This window comes from Folsomia candida, unplaced genomic scaffold (genome assembly GCF_002217175.1).
Source record: "Folsomia candida strain VU population unplaced genomic scaffold, ASM221717v1 Fcan01_Sc013, whole genome shotgun sequence".
NCBI lineage: Eukaryota > Metazoa > Arthropoda > Collembola > Entomobryomorpha > Isotomidae > Folsomia > Folsomia candida.
Window position 1 is genome coordinate 1905644 of NW_019091205.1, and position 23720 is coordinate 1929363.

General features: G+C 37.0%; 1 protein-coding gene across 1 annotated transcript; it reads right to left on the reverse strand.

Moving 5' to 3' along the window:
• Positions 1 to 4843: 4843 nt before the first annotated feature.
• On the reverse strand, positions 4844 to 11844 carry LOC110855626 (DBH-like monooxygenase protein 1). Its single transcript, XM_022104035.2, has 10 exons — positions 11518 to 11844; positions 11159 to 11315; positions 10932 to 11059; positions 10743 to 10854; positions 9664 to 9888; positions 9451 to 9602; positions 8939 to 9111; positions 6339 to 6482; positions 5949 to 6129; positions 4844 to 5186 (listed from the first exon to the last, which is right to left on the reverse strand). The coding sequence occupies exons 1-10, from the start codon at positions 11799 to 11801 to the stop codon at positions 4937 to 4939; spliced, it is 1806 nt and encodes a 601-aa protein (XP_021959727.1). The 5' UTR covers positions 11802 to 11844; the 3' UTR covers positions 4844 to 4936.
• Between the last annotated feature and the right edge of the window lie 11876 nt (positions 11845 to 23720).

Consider the following 23720-nt stretch of genomic DNA (forward strand, 5'->3'; position numbering starts at 1 on the left):
ACCCTACGGTAGAGTTGCATAGTACCTACACGAGGAGACGATTTTGGTGGCAATTTTGCTGAGAGTGTATAGCTAGTGATGCATACAAAATCATCAAATTTCACTCAGAACCAAGCTGCAAATAAATTGAGCACCAAGCTCTTCATCTTTTATTTTCTCGTGAACTTTTCAAATATGGAAAGTTCTCGAATTCACCTCTCCCTGCACCTGCGTCGGGTGAGTCGTGTGTGCTTGTGAGAGTGGCTTTATCAGGTCTCGCTGGAGGTTCACCCTCATTTAGTTTTCCAGGTGTGGAGGCCAGGTGCGCTAGCCAGGTGCTTTCTCCTCCTGGAATAACTTGCCACCGAACCGGTTGACGGAAGTTTCCAGACTTCTGGTTTTTATATGCGTTGACTTTTGTGAAATGAAATAAGAAGTGACTTCTGCAGGTGCAGAAGCCTCAGCAGCAAGTGCACTTAACAGCAGCAGCAGAAATAACTGCAGCAGCAAGTGCACTTAACAGCAGCAGCAGAAATAACTGCAGCAGCAAGTGCACTTAACAGCAGCAGTACAGCCAATTGTCCACGTTTGGGGGTCTTGGCCCATCGCAAATAACTACGGCTCCGGCTCAGTGCAGACCTCAGTCCAGTTGGACTTCTGACCTCCTCGTCTTCTCTCTTCCTGCAAAATCATCAGAATACTCTGATATTCGAGCCTGGGTCTCAATTCACACTGGTACGCAAGATAAGATTTAAATCGCGTGAACGAAAGCAAACAAAACTCAAGTGCACAAGAGTGAACGAGAGTGAACAAAAACTTTTCATCGCCTAAGTGCACCTATTTTGACTTAGTGAGACGAATTCAAATTACTGGCAACTTTGATACAACTTTGTTCTTGTCCATTTTGGACGCCGTTCAAGCAAGATCTCTGAAATAAAACTTCAATTTATCCCAGCTAACGGCTAAATATAGTGTGGCGGTGAGTGAATAAGAATTCAAGTGCACTACATCAACAAAAACTTTTCATCGCCAAGTCCCATGTCCTTGGAATTTTTTACTTAGGGAGACCGGTTAAATTGACGGTCAAGCTTGATAAAAATCTGGTCTTTTCCATGCTGGACGCCGTTCAGGTAACATCTCGGAAATAAAACTTCTCAACCTAACCCAGTTAATTGTTCTAATAATATGCAATGTGGCAGTGAGTGAAGAACAAGTCAAGTGCACCACATTAACAAAACTCGGAAATTTTTGACATTGCAAACAGTGCAAGACTCTTACTGAATCATACTAACACGACTCCGAAAGAAATCTTCATCTTAGAAAGAAGTCTTATAGAAGTATATTCACCAAGAAGTATATTCACCAGGTAGGCATCTGTAATATACCATAAACAGCTCCCCGAGAAGTGGTTGAAATTTGTGCTGTATTTTATGCAAACGACTCTGGGAGTGAAAGGCCAAGCCCTTGGCTCTAGTAATTGCTATTTCTGAACACTTTCTATCCGTGTTTTAATTTTTGTATCGGGGATTGTCTAAGCAAAATGGCTGCTTTTCGAGAGTTAGGAGAAGGGTACAAAAATCTGTAACCCACCTTCACTTATCCACCATATAAAAGATAATCAATTGTAAAGGAAAGCGACGACGATCAGTGGCATGAAACCGGTACGGCTTTTAAGTTTACCGCAAAGGGTGCTATCGTACCCATTGCGGTTTGATAGATTTGGTCACGTCTTCGAAGTGATATTATCTCACACTTTTTGCCTCTATTTTTTAATCTTTCCATGTGGTAGTGAGATCACAGAAGTGGTAGTGAGATCACAGAACGTGAAACGGAGTTTATAAAAATTACCCACTTCCTCAATTTTTAGGTTGTACCATAATTTTGTGTCTTAGTTTCTTAAGATGCCTGCATTTTTGCACTCTTTTAATATATTTCTCCCAAACTAATGTAACTATCGTTGCGATATTTGCCCTATTTTGTTTAATATATTCGATGCTAAACAAGCAGAAAGATCCCGCTAGACATGTAAGAAGCAGAATGAAAATCGTTTGAATACTGTCGTCAAGCCCCACCTCCCGAAATGAGGTTCCATAGCGAAATCCTCCCTTTTTTCTGACTTTGTCCTCCCTTCCTCGAAACACTGTCGCGTTCAAGCTTACTTGACGAGTCACCTGGTGGTAAATCCCTGAGCTCAAAAACAGTTTAAAATATTGGAGCATGCGCGATTCCCGCCAAACCAAAAGCACAAATGCAACCGGTTTTTGAAAAATTGTTTTCTCCCCGCTGTACCACTTTTTGGTGGGATAATTTCTCTTCAAATATTCATAGTACGGCTTAACCTCATCCGTTGGTCCGCCATAAGCCGACCTGTCACACTGCAATATTTCCTCTTCAATCACCCGATTTATTTCTTGGGGGGGTTACGTTATTCTCTAAAAATTTCAGTTTCTCCGAATACCAACGAATCCTTGGATTCATCATGGAATACAGTAATCGTAGTAAATGCGGTGGATATTTTAAATGAACTTGGTAAACGCAAACATCGTCATACTGGTGTTCTTTAAATTTGTAACCACTAAGGTAATTCGTTCCTCTCCAGCTTGGCACGTATTCAGACAAAATTGTGTAGCAGAATCCTCCCAAACTATTCACAATCTGGGGAAGTGAGAAACTTGAGTTCTCGTCATGGGTCATATGAGACATTTGTTTACATCGGTCCTCGATCATATCGGGATTTATCTTTGTTTGCGATTTCTCTTGGCAAAAGACTTGTTCATACGTGTCGCCCCGTTCCCCTGGAAAGGGAGAATTTAAATTGATTATGAAACTACTCAGATAGCAAGTACTGAGCACCATGGAAACCAAGAGCCATGCACTACTCAAACTTCGAAAGGGAAGGAAATTCCTTAATTTTTTCGGCAAATTGTCCACCTCGTCGATCAGCAGGCCGAAAAAGTATAGGAATAGTCTGAGAGGATAGAATTCTTTGTTCAGCAGGTAAAATCCCAACGAAAGGAGGCAAGTTGATAAAAACAGCATGATACCTGTAACGACCCACACGATTTGGTCATAAGGAGAAACGTAGAGGGAAAATGATAACCCATTCGAAAATAGGGAGCACGAGAAAAATGAGAACCCGACAAAACTTGTGATGATAATTTGTTCGTTATACATGAAGCTCCCTAATAACTCTTCACTTTGGTAGAGATACGTCGGGTAGAAGCAGGCCTCCGTGAGCACCAGGTAGCACGAGTGAGCATGAGTGAGGGATTTTCGTGTTGCATTAAGTTCATTTAATGCCGTATCAAGTAAGATTTCTGAAACTGAGATTTCCGAGAGAGAATGTTTTTCAGAATAGTCGAACCAATGCTGTTCCGATCTTGACGGGTAGTTGAAAGTGGTCATTAAAATTGTATCCTTCCATAAAGTTGTAGTACTGTAGACAAAATTTTGTAGAATTGGAAAAAAGTTTTTTTGGTGGCAGGACTTAACCGTATTTTCAGCTAGAAAAGTAACACTGCAAATTTCACGGGTAGTAGCGGCTCCGAACGGACAGGTTGTGTGTACAAGGGGTAGGTCTTATGGGATTCCAATATCTTGGAGCTACTTGGAATAAGAATAAAATAAAAAGATTCTGGGTAAACGCTCCAATCAGTTTGCTCCCTTAGTTTTGTATAGTACTTGCTTTGACTAGTAATCCAATACCCTAACGACTTTTGGTGGGATTTTGTATAATCTAGCGAATTTAGGGTGACAAATAAAACGACGATTTCGCAAATCCAACCCTTATTTTGGAAGATGTCGAGTTGTAACGGGGTATGGTTTAGTGAACTGAGAGGGATAAGATCCGCTGGGAAACTTCGTTTGGTCAGTGTTACTGGGACGTTGCGGGTAGTGGATAGCTCTGACATAGAAATATTGTTGTAGACGAAGTGATATCGACAAGGGGCGTGAGGTGATAGAACAGACGCCAAATTTATTCTTGGTAATGGTGCTGTGGGTGTGATGATGTCTGATTTTACAGGGTTGGAGAGTAGGAGAAGGATAGTCGCAAAGAGGCGATATTTTGATTTGATCATTTTTCTATTGTTCCAAATGGTTTTAGATAACTTAGAAATTGTACATTATCAACCGCTACTGAAATTGAAATACCAGACGAAATTTAAAAATGGGAGTCTGTCTGGTGTAGTGAGAAATGTAGAAATACATACTTATAGCTTTCATTGCGATACATAACGATAATTGCAGATATGTATAAATAAATAATGGGTCGGATAAGTTTTGTTGATTGCCTATCATGTTTTTTTCTAATTACACATATCCCGGCAAACAGGCAAAGCATCAAATTAATTGCAGTGTCCTCAGCGTCAATTAAATACGGCCGACCATGTTATTTTCATAAAAATATGTAGATTAGAAACAAAACTATGGAATATATTAGAGATGAATACACGCGTCACTCCGAGGTGATTATCTTGAAATGCTACATACATAAGTTCTGATACATCCATTTTCACTAAATCCAGACTAATTTCCTATTTTAGTTGAGAATTTATGGGATTGTGGTTTGATTATAAATGAATTTGTTTCGATTGGGTCGTTCGTATTTTGATGTTTAATATTGTACTGAAATTAACTGTTGATTATACTTTTTATATGTAGAGGCGAGTTTGAGAAATATAATTTTTTGGCTCAAAATCTTCTAACTTGGGTTAAATATCGCTGGAAATAATTTCCACAAATTGTTTGCGTTAGGATTGGCCCCTGTGTCGAATTTGTGGGCCACATTGGCAAATTGTTGAGGTTTGTAAAATAATTGCATTTTCCGTCCCTGTTAGTTAATAAATAAATATGGAGGCATACGTACAATGAAAGTTAATTTATTTCCCAAATTATGTAAATATGTGTTTACAATTGATCCAATTCAATTGTGTACATGTATGATGTAATGCATCTCTTAAACCTGACAACCATCATCGGGCACATACTCCACAAAATCGGCGGGATAGCTGACATCAAACTCTAGACTATTATCGCCACCCCGTTTCATGCATGAGCCCCTCTGAATTCCGTATCTCCGCTTCTGAGTAAATTCGGTTAGAAACTCTTGTGTCCAGTTAAACTTGTAGCTGATGGATGATTGGAAATCTCCCTCAAGAGAGGGTGGTGCTTCAATAATATACTTGGCCAACATTGGCGTCACCTCGCTGAAAAAACATTTAATTTCTAAGAAACTGAACAAATAGATACGTAAGATAGATACATAACGCGAACAATGCCAACTTAACAGTTTCTGTGATTTTCACGCCCAGTAATTTTCATGATGAATTATGATTTCTGTGATTTAGGATATTACTAGAGAAAAATGAAACAACTTTTTATAAATTAATTCTAGGATAAACCTAATTTGATTGATTGATTATGCTTTATTCAAGTGTCTACCAAGTTCACAGTAACAAACCATGCTCTTCCACCAGTGACTGTAATTTGATGTTTGGATTTCTGTATAATGAAAAAAATGAGCATATTTCTGAAGGATCTAAATCCATTAGGACAAAGGTGAATTTTGCACTTAATTTGTAAATGCTAAAAACGAAGGTTGGTCAGAACACATATTCAAATTTAGTTGGAAATGTTCAGAATTTTAGACTAAACACAAGCATGAACTTTGCTTCAATCCAAAACCTGGTTATATTAAAATAATGTGTTCCATAATCACAGAAACTCTAAAAACCACATAATTTTTAGCACATGTCATATCTCCATGTGATTTTAAGCAGTGTCATAAACAAGGGTTTGGGACACTCGGTGCGCTACATATGAACGAATGCAATGTTTCAAAAGAGGCAAAAGCTGTGCGTAACATTTTCGTGTTTTAAAAGTTCGCAAATTACTTTTGCAAAACTTATTATTTAAAGCACAAAAATCTATTAGAATATTGAAGCACTGCAGCTAAAGACTAAACTTACGTGCGATATTGTGTCACACCAAATTCTCTAATATGTGCATCAGTCTCATAACTGGATGCGCACAGGTCGTAGGTATCCATTCTTGGGTAGTACCAAACAATCGCTTCACACATTTCTTCCCGCGTTCCCAACCCTCCTAACACGATCTCACCGTTTTTCCAGGTTGAATCGTAGTCACATTCTGGAAAAAAACATTCGGTTTCATCAATTCAATTCAAATACATTACTCTTTAAATTTTACACGAAAAAGTTCAAGTCAAAAAAGACTAACTTTTGAACACGAAATTAACTAGAATAATTTGTCTTTGCATTTTCTTCTTAACTTTTTTTTCAAATAGAAAATATATGTCTCGTTTTGGCAACTCCCTAATACGCATGATAATGCCTTACCCACTGTGATATGATCTCCCGGTTGAATGTTCACATGACTCAGCAGAGCTTTATTCTGTTGATAATCAAAGTCGTAGTGACCATCGAAATCGATCCAGGGAAGTTCCTCGGTTCCCCGGAAATGGCGCGCCTTTATTTTCCGACCTGTTCAAAATTAAATTCATTTAAAAGATTTTAATTACTGTAATATTTAGGACTGCCAATGAGTTGAGTTGAGCTGAGTTGAGGGTTAACTCAACTCAATAAGAAAAATCACCGACTCAAACTCAACTCGACTTAAATTAGTCTCAACTCAAACTCGACTCAACTCAAATGTTAACCCGTTAAGGACCAACTACACATATTTGTGTAGTTTTTTGCTTTCCCTTGGGGACCAAGTACACAAATATGTGTACTTTTTTGGTTTCCCTTAAGGACCAAGTACACACATTTGTGTACTATTTTGTAGTTACGTTGGGGACCAACTACACACATTTGTGTAGTTTTTTTCTTTCCGTAAAGGACCAAGTACACATATTTGTGTACTAATTCCCCGTTACGTTGGGGACCAACTACACACATTTGTGTACTGCGGAAAAATTTTCAAGAAGACCAAATACACACATGCATACAAGTCAAAATTTTATTTTACAAAATTTTAATACGGATCATTTATTTATGCACATTACCAAAAATTATATATCTGCAAAAACTACAACTGTAGTTCGCTGCAATGCATTGTAGGACTAATTTTAAATTGTTCACGCTCAGAAATAAGCGTATTTTGGCGTTTTCCAGAATAGGTATGTTTTCGCCCGTGACGGAATTTAAAAAAAAATGAATTTTTAAAGACGCAAAAACGATAATTTTTTGGAAATTAAAAGTTTTTAGCCCGAGTCAGGGCTTATGGAACCGTCATGTCCGTCCGTCCGTCTGTCTGTCCGGCACGATAGAGCCAAAACGGCTGAACCGATTGACTTGAAATTTTTACCATATGCATATTGGACAAAGTTAGGAAACGAGTTCGAAGATGGGCGAAATCGGTCAAGTGGTTGACCAGTGGGGATCATCGGAGTGGGTGGGGGCTATAAGTGAGCAAATTTTGTCTAGAGTGTGACCCATACAATTTTTTAATTTTAATTTTTTCCATCTGAAATTTGGTACGAAGGCTAAAAACTACTTCTTGATAGCAAATATAGCTTTAGAAGTTCAAAATGGTAATATTATGTCGGTCACTTCGGAGAAAAATTTAGAAACAGCTAGGACTCACGGAGTCAGGGACTCTGTCCCTGACTTGGGCTATATGGAGTCTGCACTGTAGGTTATTATATTTTCAGGGTAGTAATTCTGAACAAAAATTGTGCTTAATTTTTGAAATCGGATTAAAATTCGAAAAGTTAGTTATTCGAAATTCGTTTTAAAAATCCTGATTTGGGCTGATTTTTTAAATTCCGCCACGGGTGAAAACATGTCCATTTTAGAAAACGAAAAAATACGGGTCCGCTTATTTCTGAGCATGAACAATTAAAAACTAAGTCCGGTCAAGATCAGTGAAAACCACTTGGACCTAGCTAAACTATCAAAATGTATGAATCAATAACTTAATATTATTGTAATGAACTGCAGATAATTTTTACTAATATGCATAAATAAATGCTTAGTGTTAAATAAAATCATCAAAAGTTGCCGAAATAAATTCGGTCCTGTATGGTTTGCACACCCACTGTGAAATCGGTGACGTAACTACGCTTACTTTAAAATCATTTTGGTGACGTAGCTACACTATTGGTAAAATTAAATTGGTTATGTAGCAACAACTAACTGATAAAATTCTGGTCTCCAAAGGAAAGCAAATTTCAATTATTTCGGTCACAAAGGGGTTAACGACTCAAACTCAACTCATATCGACTCAGCTTTTTTAGAGTAAAATATATGTATTTAAATAAATACGTTAAAAACGGGTTAAAAATCTCGTTAAACGTATGACTTTAAAATAAAATTTCCGTTGAGAACGATATTGGTAGTCACCAATTACAATTTTCATGATTTCCTACAGAAGGCTAAAATCTACAAACAGAAAATTGTTGTGTTCATTTCGATAAGCTAATCAACAAATCGGTATATGATGACGACCTGTATGGAGAGGACAGCTTACTATGTGTATTTAACAGTGTAGTTTTTCATTCAAAATTTTTTGACAATTGCACTTTTTTCCATTTTGAATATCAACCGGCCCAGGAAATCCAATCTTGAAATATTTGGAGAGAAAGTGATTCACGAGATTACAAGTGTGAAAAATCGAAAAATGTTAATAATTTTATCAAAAATCGCTGACTAGAGATTTAGCAGCTTGCTTTCGTCAAGGTGAAAATCTCGAAATGCACAAACTGGCAATAAAAATATCCTTAATGAGTTGACTCATGAGTCAACTCGAACTCATTTTCCGTAACTGAACTCAAACTCGTTATTTTCCAACTCACTCATTTCAAAGTGAGTCGAGTTATACTCTCGACTCAAACTCAACTCAACTCACTAACTCAATGAGTCAAATGAGTTGACTCGAACTCATTGGCAGTCCTATGTAATATCCTACCAAATCACAGTATATATTTCTTAGTCACCTGACAAATGCGAATGCAACAACGAGTTGAAGATATTAATCCCGCCTTCCGGCCAATGTTGCGTGCATTCGGCACCACAGTGACCGACAACTTTATAATCTGAAATATTTGGCGGGACCAAAAGTGAGACGTCGACTTCATGTCCAAGCGTAATCACGGCGGCTTCGTGTTGGCTGATAAAAAAAAATATATGGATCATACAAACATAATTATTTGAAATTACGATTCTTAACTCACACACGTAAAAATCCGGTATAAAAATAATACCACGCGGTATTCATGTATGTACATATGACACTACCAACGAAGTTTCGATAAGTAACACCTTGCAGTCATAGATTGGTATTGAGGTTTTACCCACACACTGGATCCTAAATATCTAACTCTACCATATCGGTAGCAAAATTTTTATTTCCAGCATAGTTTTAATATCAACCGGGAGCAACTTTATTAGCAAAAAATCAATACCCGCCTAACTATATCAAATCTCAGAACAGTGTAATTTTTCTTACCGGAGTTCATTCGTGTAATAAAATTCCATTCCGGTCTCGAATCTTAATCCGCTTATCTCGGTAGGATTATCGTAATGAATTTCCATCATGTAGTACTGTGTTCCAGCCTGTTCACCAATTGGATATCCGACATTTTCCGGGAAGACTAAAGTCTGCCAAGAAATTAGCAAGCGTTATTTAAATCGATTTAAAATTATTTCCCGCCTGTCTTACCTTCCCCCCTTTCGCCCATACATAGAAGCTCCCCGTCATACAGTACCAAATCGGTAGAGTTGTATCATAGTCGTAACAATCTCCTCCAGCAAATCCCGTGTCGATCGTGTAATTTCCAAATACTTCGTCCGGCGTTAAACCCGAATCCGCGGGAACAAAACAGTTATACAGATTGGCGTGATGGGTGTGCTGCAAGGCTTCGACGGATGGTAGAACGGCGCTAAACTGGAAATTATTTAAGATTGTAAATAATTAGGGGTATTCCAAATTCGGAATTAACCAGAACCAGCACAATCTATATTATCTATATTATAAGCTGGAAATGTTTGTCGGCAACGGAAGTGAAAGCAAATGTTCCGCAACGGAAGTGAAAGTAAAAAAGTCAACTTAAGAATTCAAAATAAATTAAATTAAAAATCTTAAATACAAGATAACTACTCCCAGATAACCACCATCAGACAATAAATGTTTTTAATTTATTTCTGAATTGTTGCGCCATTTGAAACTTAACTTTCTTTACTTTCACTTCCGTTGCGGAAAGATTTGCTTTCAATTCAGTTGCCGGCAGACGTTTTTAGCTTATAATTTTCTCTCGCCCGGCGGAAGACGGGCTTATACGCTAGTTACTTATAAGACGATCAAATTAACTATTTCAAAGCCAGCGTAAAAATTTGAAGGGCAACCGCAGAAAAACAGCAGAAAAACCGTAGGCAAAAACTATGTATGCATATGGAATAGGTACAGACCGAAAACCCGTGGAATTTTTTGCAGGATTACATAATATGGTATATACGAAATTAATTATGTAGTGCAGAGTTTACCGAACTTTTGCAAATTATTTATATAGTGCAGAATTAGATAGTGCGATTCCTACTCGAGGGCGGGGATAACCGTGGAAGACCACAAATTCGCAAAATCTTACACTCTTGTCCAAATTTAAGATAATCTCACAATACCCTTATTTTACTTTGTTATGAAAATTTCCCCAGAAATCATTGCTTTTTAAAACCGCATGCATTTTACATGGAAATGTAAATACATTTATACGAATTTATTTTAAATATACAAATATGACTTACTCCGACAACATGCTGTTTCTCGGTGAGCTCGGGTCCCTTATGGAAGGTGCATCGGTATGACGTGTGAACCGAAGGCATCTCCACATCAGCCATTAATATGTATCTTGTTAGCCTGCACGTGTCAAAATCGATAATCAACTAATTTATAAACACAATTTGTATGAATGACAAGGCTAACTGATAACGCACTTATCTAAATCCAACTCTGGTAGTTCGGCATGAATCAAATTGGTTGATTTTGTTCCACGACGATCGATCCCATGATACTGAATAACATCTGCGGCTCCCATCGCCCAAATGAGTCGGCTCGTATCATTCTAGCGATTCATTATTATGCAAATTTAAACTTACAAAATTATTTCGACCAAATTTTGATAATTATTTGTCCACTTATTTATGTAAATCAGATCACCCACCCCGATCGGATAATCCTCATCATCGCAGGTGTTAAGTAGCCTGGAAAATTTCAAGATAGTTTTTCCCATCGAGGGCAATTCCATAGCTTCGAGCAGTCTCCAGTCTTCATGAACATCGAGTCTTGGTTCCATTCTGCCAATTCCGAATCGGTCCTGACTAAAAGGGTATAAATTTTCACATAAGCAAAATAATTTGGTAGAAACAAATCCGTAACAAAATTCTAATTTGGCATTCAATTATTTATTTATACTTAATTATATTTAGAAATTGAATTTATAAGGTCAACTAGTAACTTCACCTCAAATAAGAACGGAGATATTCTAGTGTATAAAAATGCAATTTTGCCTAAATTAATTACCTATATGGGCTTCCATCTGATAAAACGCCCCCGATAAAAATGTCCGCTCCGGTCATACCACCCTGCGGCGAAATTCCAAACCCTACCCAACCCAAAGTTTCTGCCTCGATTTCGAAAATTATTTCATCTCCAGAAATTTCCCATCCTAAAATATATTTCCCTTCGCCGTCCAGCACTTCAATATTTTTCAGCAAAATTGAATGCTGATGTGGGATCGTGTTAGCCTGCGTCAAAATTGTGGTGCTTGCCAGCCACAAGAAAATCGCGAAAATCGAGGACTCCATTTTTTGGCTTAATTTTACCCGTGTAAAATTGCAAATGATTCAACAGTGTGTCGCGTCGTTCACTTTTATACATTGTTGAATCAATTAATTAATTTTAAGTCACTGACATGGTTCGATAAGGCAAATATAATCTCGTTTGCGCAATACACATTAGTGTCACCATTGGGGCATGCAAACATATGTAACATAAATACATACACCACTCATTTCTGATGACTAATGGGAAAATTTGGTTAAATTTTGCATGGTACAAATGGTTCTTGCACACTTTCAAAAATAATGGTAGCCTTTTCAAATGTAAATGTATTCTGAATTTTATATCAGGTAAACCACACTAAATCCAGAGTATGTAATATTAACTTGATAAAGAATAAAGTTTACTCTGGGTTTAGTATAGATTACTATATTTAAAATTCGAAATACATCTACTTTTCAAAAGGTGACATTGTGCATTTCTTTATTACATATTTACGCTGGAATGATGCCGCACTTCATGAATGCTCGACAATTGTCATTTACAGATACATACCACGGGTTTCAGGTACTTTTAATTCACCTGTCAACGCCTTGTTGATATGTTGTTTTTAAATACGCGTGCTTGAGATTGTGTAATTACAGATCGATGATTGTAATAATCAGGGTATTCCGACCTGGGTTTTAATGGGTTGGGTTTTATTGGGTTTTAATGGGTTTTAATGGGTTGTAAATGAATAAAACCCACTGGGTTTTACCATGTTAAGTGGGTTTTATTTGGGTTTTAATGGGTTTTATTGGGTTTTAATCGAGTTTTACCTTAAAACTATATTCTAAAAGTTAAATACATCTCCTATACATTAAAAGACGTTATCTCAATTCATTCTAAAGCAGTTTATTTCATTACTATCATAATATATGAAAATTCGGAACAAAGCAACAATTGACTCCATTCTTTAGCATCACAGATTTCAAGTGTTGTAAAACAAAAATAATTTCCGAATAGATACAAATTCCGAATAATTTTTGTTAAATTATTACTTAAAACTATTAAAACCCAATAAAACCCATTTAAACCCAATAAAACCCAATAAAACCCATTAAAACCCAAATAAAACCCAATTAACATGGTAAAACCCATTAAAACCCATGGGTTTTATAATTTTTGATTAAAACCCTGGGTTTTTTCGAACCCTGGTAATAATCGATTTTTGTCAACAAATTATTGTCCAGAAGGAAGCAAATGAAACATTGTGTATATGTATCAAGGTTCTCTGTGGTCGACGTTTGACACTGAAAATAATGCAAGTTATTAAATACTACAGCTTAAAATACATAAAACTAAAAAAAACAGTTATTAGCTAACTTGTAAAGTTGCCTCCTGTTTCTTTCTCGATTGAAGCATTTTTCTGCTGAAGAGTTGGCCTTTATACTTTCCACATCTCCGTTCATGGATATGTGTAGTAAACCATAAGCGGCGATGGCCACCCAAGCTACTACTGACTCAGAATTACTTCACCAAAAATTTGATTCCCGCTTCGTATCCCTACCATACTAATAGCATGGGAAGGATACCAGCGCGGGAGGGAAAAGAAAAACTGAGTTGATATTAATCCTCGTTATCGCACTACGATACATATTTCATTTAACCAGACTGGTTAAATCGAAATATTATTTCAATTTGAAATAATAGAAATTTCGATCCCATTTCCCTCGGTTGCATATTGATTTATTGGAATTGGAACATATCTATGTAAGTTATTAAGCTCAAAAATTACTAACAAAGTTCGTAGCTTGTTATTTCTCAGTCTACATATATTGGTCGCCGACACGAAGACAGGGTAGATTTAGAAATAAAATATATTTGGTTGTATTGTATGCATATTTAGAAAACAATGGAGACAGTATACATTAAAACTGTAAAATTAATCGAAAAACTGACTTTCTACGCAATGCCACCAGTCTATGGTCCAAACAGAAAGAAAGTGTTAACGAATCCCTGGTTATCTCGTTACCTGGGAAAGTACTGGAAATTTAAACTGACTAGTTTAATGAACGTTGTTAACGTTTTAACGATTTTTGTTAATCAAAAACTTGTCTACAATTCTATAATAAAGATGGAAATTGGGGTCATAATGTTTCAATTTATGTACGGAATGTATAGTCTGATGGTGTGCACGGGTGATATATTAATTCTTTCCGATTGGGAAGGGATGGCATGGACTTTGCAAGAAATTCGAGTTTTAAATAAAGTTCGACCCGGATTATGTTATAATTCCAAGAGTGAAATTCGAAATACTGTCGTGGATAAAAGGAAGGATAAAAATATGAAAACCAGTAATGACAGAGTTACTAATATCTGGATACGCATTTTACGCATGCAACTGTTAACTTGCAACTTTGCTGCCTTACTAATATCAATTTTTCCCTTCATCGGAGAACTTGACCCGGCCTTCTATCTCTTGGAAATTGTTGGATACTCTGAAGAAGGAAAAGGCGTACTAGGAAAACTATTCAGAAGTGCATTCATATGCGTTGTATCCTTCCACATAATTATAACATGTGCCAGCGGTATATTCTGGTACATATTTATTGGGGCTTTTGGATTGGAGATAGGTCACAAAATTCGTGGTAATGTATCACTGATTTCAAGAACTAACTATAAAAAAGTACATTTTCTGATAACCTGTAGATATCCTGTTAACTGGAATTGGAGGCAAAAAACTAACCAAATTTCGCCTGCAGTACATGCAACTGTACATTTTACTGCAAACCGTAAACCAACTGGTCCGGGGAAAGGTGTGGATTTGCAGGGCATGTACAATGGGTATATTTGTTTCTGCCATGACAGTAACAATACTTTTGTATGGTCAGATAGACCTGCTGATATATTTACTTTTCCCCTCATTGGTTGTGGTAATTTTCGTGTCATCAGGGCTTGTTTTTTCCTCTGCCGGAAAAATGTGGACCGCCACGTGCAGGGCTTTGCAAACTTACTACGACAAATCCAAGATTTGTGAGGCAAGAAAGAAGCTTGAGTATAAGTTTGGAAAAGCAATGTTCCCAGTGGGGCTGCAAGTTAGGGATGAAACTATAACTGAAACTTATTTGATAAACTTTTATAATGATTGGATTGACAAAACTATTTCCATCCTTGTATGGGCTGGTTCACGTTAAGAATACCAGGTGATAAGAAATAATTAAATACAATCCTCAAGTGGGGATGGGATCAGGCCCGTAGCGACGGTGGAGAAACGTGGAGAGACACTCTCCAGGCCGTACGCCCCGAGGGGCTGTACCGCCGGGTTCCACAATAGAATGTACAGGATAAAATCGGGGTTTCAAAGTTTTTCGGGGGAAAATTAGGCCGTACCACGGCCAAACTCTCCAGGCCGGACGAAACGTCGCTACGGGCCTGGATGGGATCGTATGTATTTACATATAGGTATGTATTGTTAATGTTTTGGATGCATATGAAGATGTGAAAGATATTATACGCAAATTAAATATTTATCTAGAGTTGAATACGAATTAAAATATATTAGCTGGTTAAGTGCAACCATAATTTATTTGAATATAAATAATTTTCTTGGAACATTCTAATGTTTTGCATTACGCATTTCGCAAAACCATTTAAGTAAAACGCAACATCTCGTAGCAATCTTAAAATCTTAATTTAAGACAAGGTTTCTTGTCCATTTGGTTAACAGGACCACGATTTAACGTTCCTACGTTTCCGCCCCTGTTGTATTTAACGAACATGCTATTGATTAAGTTTCTCAAGCATGTATTTTATGTTTACATTACCAGTTCGAGAATATTTTTTAAATACGAGTTTGAGTATACATGGAGCAATCTGACCAATATTTTACGTATTTCACAGACTAATAGGTATTATGGCAATAAACTGTCATCAATATCTGAATAGCTAGGATTAAAATTGATTTCAAATTAAGCTCGAGTCACAATCTAATCTCGTTCGACTTCAACAATTGCTTCTTCCAATTTAACATTAGTCCAGTGGACTTCAGAGGAAATGATATTCATGTATATATAAATATTAAATGTACCATTACGTATGACCAAGTTTAATTTAACCACCTACCCTTTGCACCGTCAATACCTGGTTCGACGAATATTCACTCAGCTTCTTGCGTCATTTTCACCGCATGCTACATATGTACCCCATGATACAGAATTCTGAACTAACATAATAATTTTTTTGGTTCGTCCGTGTCTCCATAAAACAGATGACCTTAGCAAGAACCGCGTACCATATGCAGTTAGCCAATTTAATTTTTACTTATTACATATTTTTTATGTATGTAGGTGTTTTATTTCTAAGTACATATTTTCCCATGGAAGAAAAAAATAAAAATTCTAACCTCTTAGAAATGAATGAGTGATAACTTGACCTAGAAATGGATACCTGGATATTGGAGGGCGCGAATTAGGGCCGGATATGGATATATGTACATAGATCCGGATAGATTAAAGGTTTTCATCCGATATCTGCCAAGCTCTGTTATGACAAATAGGGGAGATCCATAAATTATGTCACGCAAAAAAGCCCTTTTTTTAGGACCCCCCCCCTCCCCTGTTGTCACGCCCTTGTCACGCTCGTCGTGACCCCTCCCCCCCTCTTGTCACGTCACGCCTGAAAATCTGAATTTTTCCGATACCTAGCAAGAATAACATGCATATTCGTATGAAAGGGGGCGCGTAGTAAATATTGCGTAATATCAGGACTCACGAAGGAATCTTTTGTGTTGTGTCACCTGGGTTTTTTCACAAAATAACTTTATTTTGCCGAATTTCATGAAGATATAGTGCAAATAGATTTCAAAAGTTTTAAATAAGTTGAAAAAATCCACCACATTTTTCATATATTGCTATACATTTTTTAAATTGTTAACATGTTTTAACCATGCAGCTGTCTTCAATTAGTACACATTTTTGAAACTATGACTATATGGTTCTTTCGGACGAATTTTTTAAATAGTGCAAATTTTTGGAGAGTTATTAATGTTTTTTTTTAAATTGTTGAATGAATATCTGCAAAATTATGATGATTTTTTGAAATTATGCAAACTTTATACTTTATGGCATCATTAATTTTAATTTTTTTAAATTTACAAACAATTGGATATTGTGCAAATTATTTGGAGGGTTGAACAAAGTTTAGAAACTTGGTTAAAAATCTTAAAATCTAAACCTTGGTTGAAATTTTGGATGCATTTGATATTCGACTTGACAAATATTTCTAAATAATTGCGAAACTGTAGTTTGGTCATAGTCGAAGCATTAAAATTTGAGTTAAATTTTGCATTAAGTTAGGCCTGGAAAACGTGATGTCACGGATCGGCCGAACCCCCCCTCCCCATATGTCACACTTTGTCACGGATGCTTGGAACCCTTCCCCCCCATCTTCAGCGTGACATAATTTATGGATCACCCCTAACGAATGGAGAGTTAGGAGTTAGACCTGCCATACACACTCTAAACAAAGTTGTAGAAAATTTCTACAAGGTTGTGTAAAATTTTGTCCAACGTTGAGTAAAAAAGAGGATGACACAACCGTTGGTTAAATCTTACTCAACTTATTTGAGTAATTTTTGCTCAGCAAGTTGTGGAATTTTTACGCAACAAGTTGTGGAATTTTTACTCAACAAGTTGCAGAATTTTTACTCAGCTAGCAGTTAAAAATTGATCAAATGGATGATTAAAATTTACTCTTTGGTTGATCAAAGGTTGCTTTTTATGCTGATTAAAACACATTCTTTACCTTATTAAAATTCATTATTTATTGCAATTGTACATACTCGTTTTACATTTTATAAATTCTACAGAAGTACAATACAAATACTAACTATATACATAGAAGTAAAATTTTTGGAGATAATCTGATGAAACCTTTATCAATTTACTAACCTCTCTGGTTGTGATTAATTTAAATATGTGGACAACTGATGAAATTACTTCATCAGCCAAATTTTCTTCTGGTGAACCAGCGGCACCGTCCAGCAATTAAAAACCTGTCGCCGTCGTTGTTCTCTGCAAAAAATAAGCACAAATAAATATTTTAAGTTTTTTATTTTAGTCGTATTTTTAGTTGTATTGTGCAAAAAATAAATAAAAACACCTTGCCTTTTAACTTATCTGCAGATTGGACTCAACCGGAGATTTTTCGGTCGTCGGATCATTTTAAATTTTGACTAATGAGGAGTAAATTTACTGATGCTTCGTTTTAAACCTGCTGTAACCAACTGACAGCATCCGTGTGGCTGGTCAATAGGCAGAGTTGATTTTACTCAACGCGTTGAGTAAAAATTAATCAACGAGTTGAGTAAAAATTAATCAACTCGATGTACATTTATCGCCCAACATTGATTAATTTTATACTTGATCAGCAAAAAAGTCAAATTTTGTTCAATGTTGAGTAAAACTTACTTTACACAACTTTATTGTGTAAATTTGACGCATTAGAAGAATAAATTTTGTCCAACGTTGAACAAAATTTGATCAACTTCATTTTACTCAACCAGCTTTGCTCAACTTTGTTTAGAGTGCACAAATGAAATGAGTTTTATTTTCGATCTTAACAAATGAGTACGCAAGTATTTTCAACACTTTTCAGGTTTTATCCTGTTAATTGCTTTCACATCCTCAATTTTAGCCAATGCCACAACCGAATGAGTCGCAAATTCCAGTGCTCGCAACGGGTCGCAAGACCCGTTTTTGCCGGGTCCGGGTCGGGTCCGGATCAAAAATTTAAATGACCCGGACCCGCCGGGTCCGGGTCACCGATTTTATATGGTATACAAACGGGTCTCGGGTCGGGTCCGGGTCCGGGTCTGACGGTTGGAACCGGAGCCGGAACAGGACCCGACCAGGACCCGAAAACCGAGTCCTTATGACTACTTCAAATCTGGGTGATGAGAGACAGAAATCTATGTTTAATCAAGATGTTTAATCATAGAAGAATTTAAAAACGTTTAACATTTAACATTTAAGTGAGTGTACGAAAAGCGAAGGAGGATATTACTTCATGACCCAATTTGCGCCAGCACACCTACGTAAGGGCACAAAAAATGCGAAAAAATTATCACCGTTTCATCACCAAAAATCTAATTTCAATCTTTGATTGTTTTACTGTCTTGATCGCAAGTGTATAGTTACTTTTTAATTTCCAACATCAAACTCAACTTTTTGAAATTTTGATTTTTTGGAAAGCATATCCCTGGTTAGGAAATTTTAGAAAATACTTTTTTTTAAATTAGTTCAATTTGGATGTGATAAAACAGTAATGCACGATCACGAAAATTAGGACAATTACTAAAAGGGAGCGGAAATTGCATTTTTGGTAAAAGTTTAAATGCGGCAGTTCTAGCGGATGTAATGCTATTGAGGGGATGTTCAAGTTCAAGTTCAAGTGTTCTTTTATTCAAATGTCAATAGATATCAGCCCATTACAAACTGGTTTACAAATGGATGTGGCATGTCGTGGGCGGAAATGGGGCCATGGAGTAAAATCCTTCTTCAGTTTTCGTACACACTTTAGAACAATCTAGTACTGCTGCATATCTTAAAGAAATCAAAGCAGGGAACTTTGAAGCTTAGATGTAATATGAGAACGGAAGACCCGGGTCTCGGATCCGGGTCCGGGTCTAGAAATTTCAAGACCCGGACCCGGACCCGAGACCCGGGTCTGGATCGCTGTAGTTGTGGGACCCGGGTGAACCGGGTCCGAAGACCCGTTTCTAAATTCGGGTCCGGGTCCTGGTCGGGTCCGGGTCCGGGTCACACCTGGGACCCGACCCGTTGCGAGCACTGGCAAATTTCAAAAATATATAGCATGGTTTATGTACTCATACATACCAAACGAAATTACTTTTATGCATAACTTTGCGAATGCATTCATTACCAGGAAATTTATGTATATGAAATGAATTTTGTTGCCAATTTTGATACGTATGTAAGTATCTATGTACGTCTTACATGTTTTATTCCGCTAATTACTTTCTCATCCTTAATTATGGCAGAACAAGATTATGACTAAATGTGAATCGCAAATGCCAGAAAAATATAGCATACGAGCTTACACAACTACATAAATTTGTCCATACCAAGAAATTTGTTTAGATGAAATGAGTTTTGTTAACATAACCAATTTGGAATGTGCAGCAGCACCAATTCGTATCACTGTTATGTTCCTTGGTTTCCTCTGGCGGAGTTATGTGACAATAGCACTACGTATTTCAACCAGGGATGTGAATATTACATACCTAACAATAAAATACAAGCACAACATAATTAATTACAGATTTGCTAAACACTTTACCAATTTACTGTAAGTATTTCACGTTGACAGGAACCATGCTCTCGACAATTACTAATCATTTACTATTTAAATATTTACTCGTTATTTATTACACACCAAATCTACCCTTTACGCAGCCTACGGTTGCGTTAGCAACCATAAATTTGCCATCTGTTCTATCGCCCTACGCCCCTTGTCGATATCACCTAGTCTTCAACAATATTTCCACCTCGAAGCTATCAACTACCCGCAACATCCCTGTCACACTGACTCAACGAAACTTTCCGGACAATTTTATTCTTCTGACCACACCAGGGAATATCCCATCACGACTCGATATCTTTAAAAATCGAGGCTGGCTTTGCGAAATTGTCATTTTATTTATTACCATCAATTCGCCAAATTATACAAAATCCCACCAAAAATCGTTATGGTATTGGATTGCTACTCAAAGTAAATACTACATCAAGGTACACGAGACGAGGAATCTGGTTTATCCGGACTCTTTTTACTTTATATTAATTCCAAGTAGCTCCAAAATATTAGGATCGCATATGCATTTGCCCCTGTATGCTCAGCCGGTCCGGTATGCCCAGCTACCACCGGTTAAATTTGCAGTGCTATTATTCCTCCCTGAAAATAGGGTGACATCCTGTTACCAAAAAAGTCTTGTTCCAATCCTACAAAATTTCGTCTGCACTACTACCACAATTTCAACTAAAGACCCAATTTTATTCAATCCTTCAAACTACCCGCCAAAATTGGAGCAGCATTGGTTCGACAACTCCGAAAAACATCCAATCTCCCTAATTTTATTTGATACAGCATTGCATAAACTAAATGCGACCCGATATTCCGCGTACACCAAGTGCTACCTGGTTCTCACGGAATCCTGTTTCTTCCCCGAGTATACTTACGATAGTAGAGTGCCGATTCAAGAGTGGGAATATAATTACCAAATTATCCTCACGGGTTTTCCCGGATTTTCTTTTTTCTCTTGCTCCCACTTTTCAAATCGGGTCTCGTTTTCCATGTATCTAGATCCTTACGATTGTATCGTATGGATCGTCACAGTTACCATGCTGCTCTTATCGACTTGCCTCGTTTCGTTAGGATTTTACCTTTTGAACAATGAGCTCTACCCGGTAAAACTATTCTTATACTTTTTTGGTCTCCTCATCGACGAGGTGGGCCACCTTCCCAAAAAATTGAGCACTTTTGTACCCTTCCGATTCTTAAGTTTTCCCTGGCTCTTGATCGGCATGCTGTTAAGCACGTGCTACCTGAGTATTTTCATCACCAATTTAAATTCACCACTTCCCGGGGAACGGGGCGACACGTATGAAAAAATTTCTTGTTCGGAAAAACTTCAAACAACTCTAGATTTCGGTATAGTCGAGGCCAGATGGAGTGCAACGACGCAAAACCGCGATAGAGCCGTGAGTTTTGCAATTCCCTCGACTTTAATGAATTTTAGCGGGTATTGCTACACAATTTTGTCTCAATTCAACCCAGAGTGGGGAGGAAGTGATCCTGTTAGAAATTACAAGTTTGCAGATTTCTTTTATCACAGTATTTATTTCAGTGGTTACAAGGATTATCCGCCACATTTAGTACGATTACTGTATTCCATGATGAATCCAAGGATTCGCTGGTATCCGGAGAAATTGAGACGTTTCGAGAGTGATGTAACCCCTCAAGAAGTAAATTGGATGATTGAGGAGGAAATTTTGCAGTGCGACAAATCCTCTTATGGCGGACTATCGAGTGAGCTCGACACCTACTATGAGTATCTGAAGAGAAATTATCCCGCAAAAAAATGGTATCGCGGGGAGAAAATAATTTTTGACAGGCCGATAGGATTTGCACTTAGGGTTTGGCGGGAGTCGAGAATGCTGCAATGTTTTAAAATGTTTTTCAGTTCAGGGATTTACAACCAGGTGTCTCGTCAGGTGAGCTTGAATGCGACAATATTACGAGAAAGGGAGCTTAAAGGAGGGGAAAATGGGGAATTTCGGTATGAAACAACGTTATTTCAGGTGGTCAGGCTAGGCGGTAGTATTCAAACGATTTTCATTCTACTTATGACCTGTCTGGCGGCATGTTTCTGCTTGTGGATCATCGAGTATACGCAGTGGGATGGTTTAATCACCTCAACGAGGGTTAGATTAATTTGGGCACGATTTATTAAAATTGTTAAGTTCAGGCGTTACAGGAAAATACCATGCAGAATTAATCTACGCTCGAAAAATTGAGCCATCTGATAATTATGATAGCTCAAAATCGATATCATGTGATGATGTCGGGTTCCATCTATGTAATGGAAAATTTAACGACGTAGTGGGGAAGAAATTGCATCTTTCAGTATGATAGGTAACCTGAAGTTTTTTCTTAGTGAGGCAACTACGTAGCAACAAAAAATTCACTTAGGGTTAAATAGTATGCATCTTCCCCACCCCAAAAAAGGTGACTTACGTAGCAGGATGTCTCAGTAATTTCCCATCCGATTTTGATGAAATTTTGCACAGATTTTTGTTACTCAATGTAAAGACGATTACCGAATCCCCTTTCCGAATTTTTGATCTTCACCCGACTTAGACTCAAAAATGTGGCCTTAGAAACATATTTTCAGTAATTTTTTTTCTGTGACATCTACATAACAACGTTTTCACCCAACGTATTGTAGAGTCTTTTGTTCTGCAAATTATAATCTAAGTATGATCAAAATCGGTTAAGAAACCGCGAGTTATTCAATTAAAAAACTTTTCAGCAAATAATTTTTATGTGGTTGAGAACCACTACAATGCTAACGCTAATTTTGAGGAATACGTGGTGTTCACAAAAATAGCACTATAATGTTTATAAAAAACATAAATAACTCAATTACAAGCATTAAATAAACAAGGTCCCCAAAGAAGGGAAATCTTACATAGGTAGTAAGTACAAGTATTGAATAAATTTTCCGAAACAGCATTTGCATAAACACTTTCAATGCCTTCTACGTATTTTAAGCCCATGTTTAAATGCAGTATGTACACATTTGAAGATTCATTTTTATAAAATTATGCATAACAACAGTAATGCTGCTAACTTCATTCAAAATCTTCACTTCAACATAATTGCAATAGTTACATAGTCCGTCCAGGAAATGAGAATATTGAGAGTGGTGATTCAAATGTTGTTTCGGAAAATTTGTTCAAGAGTTGTAGTTGCACCAAGCCTCACTACTACATAAACTATGTACTAAAATATGATGCAGGTTCCAGTTTTCATTTAAAAGCTCAAAATTTGCATATCAAAAGTCGACTGGACCCAGTTTTTGAGATGGCGATAGCAATTTTCATACCCAACGGCGGAATCCATTTTCATACCTAAGTGTTCAGTCATATTTGAAAGTTTTCACCCGATATCCTCCAAGCTGTTATGATAAATGAAATGAGTTTCGTTTTCGATCTTAACAAAGAAGTAAAAATTTACTTCTCACTAGTTCTTACATAGTTTATCTTGCTAATTACTTTCACATTCTCAATTTTAGCCAATGCTACAAACGCAATTAGTATCAAATGCAAAACTCAAATACCAAGAAAAATATATCATTTACTCATAAGACGTGCCCGCATATTGTA

Bases quoted from the DNA above. Each gene is read 5' to 3' on its own strand.
- LOC110855626 (XM_022104035.2), bottom strand. From the start codon at position 11,801: ATGGAGTCCTCGATTTTCGCGATTTTCTTGTGGCTGGCAAGCACCACA. The intron at 9,112-9,450 runs GTAAGAAAAATT...TTTTTTTATCAG, and splicing joins TATTACACGAATGAACTCCG to CCAACACGAAGCCGCCGTGA. The intron at 6,483-8,938 runs GTGACTAAGAAA...AATTTTGAACAG, and splicing joins GTTGCATTCGCATTTGTCAG to GTCGGAAAATAAAGGCGCGC.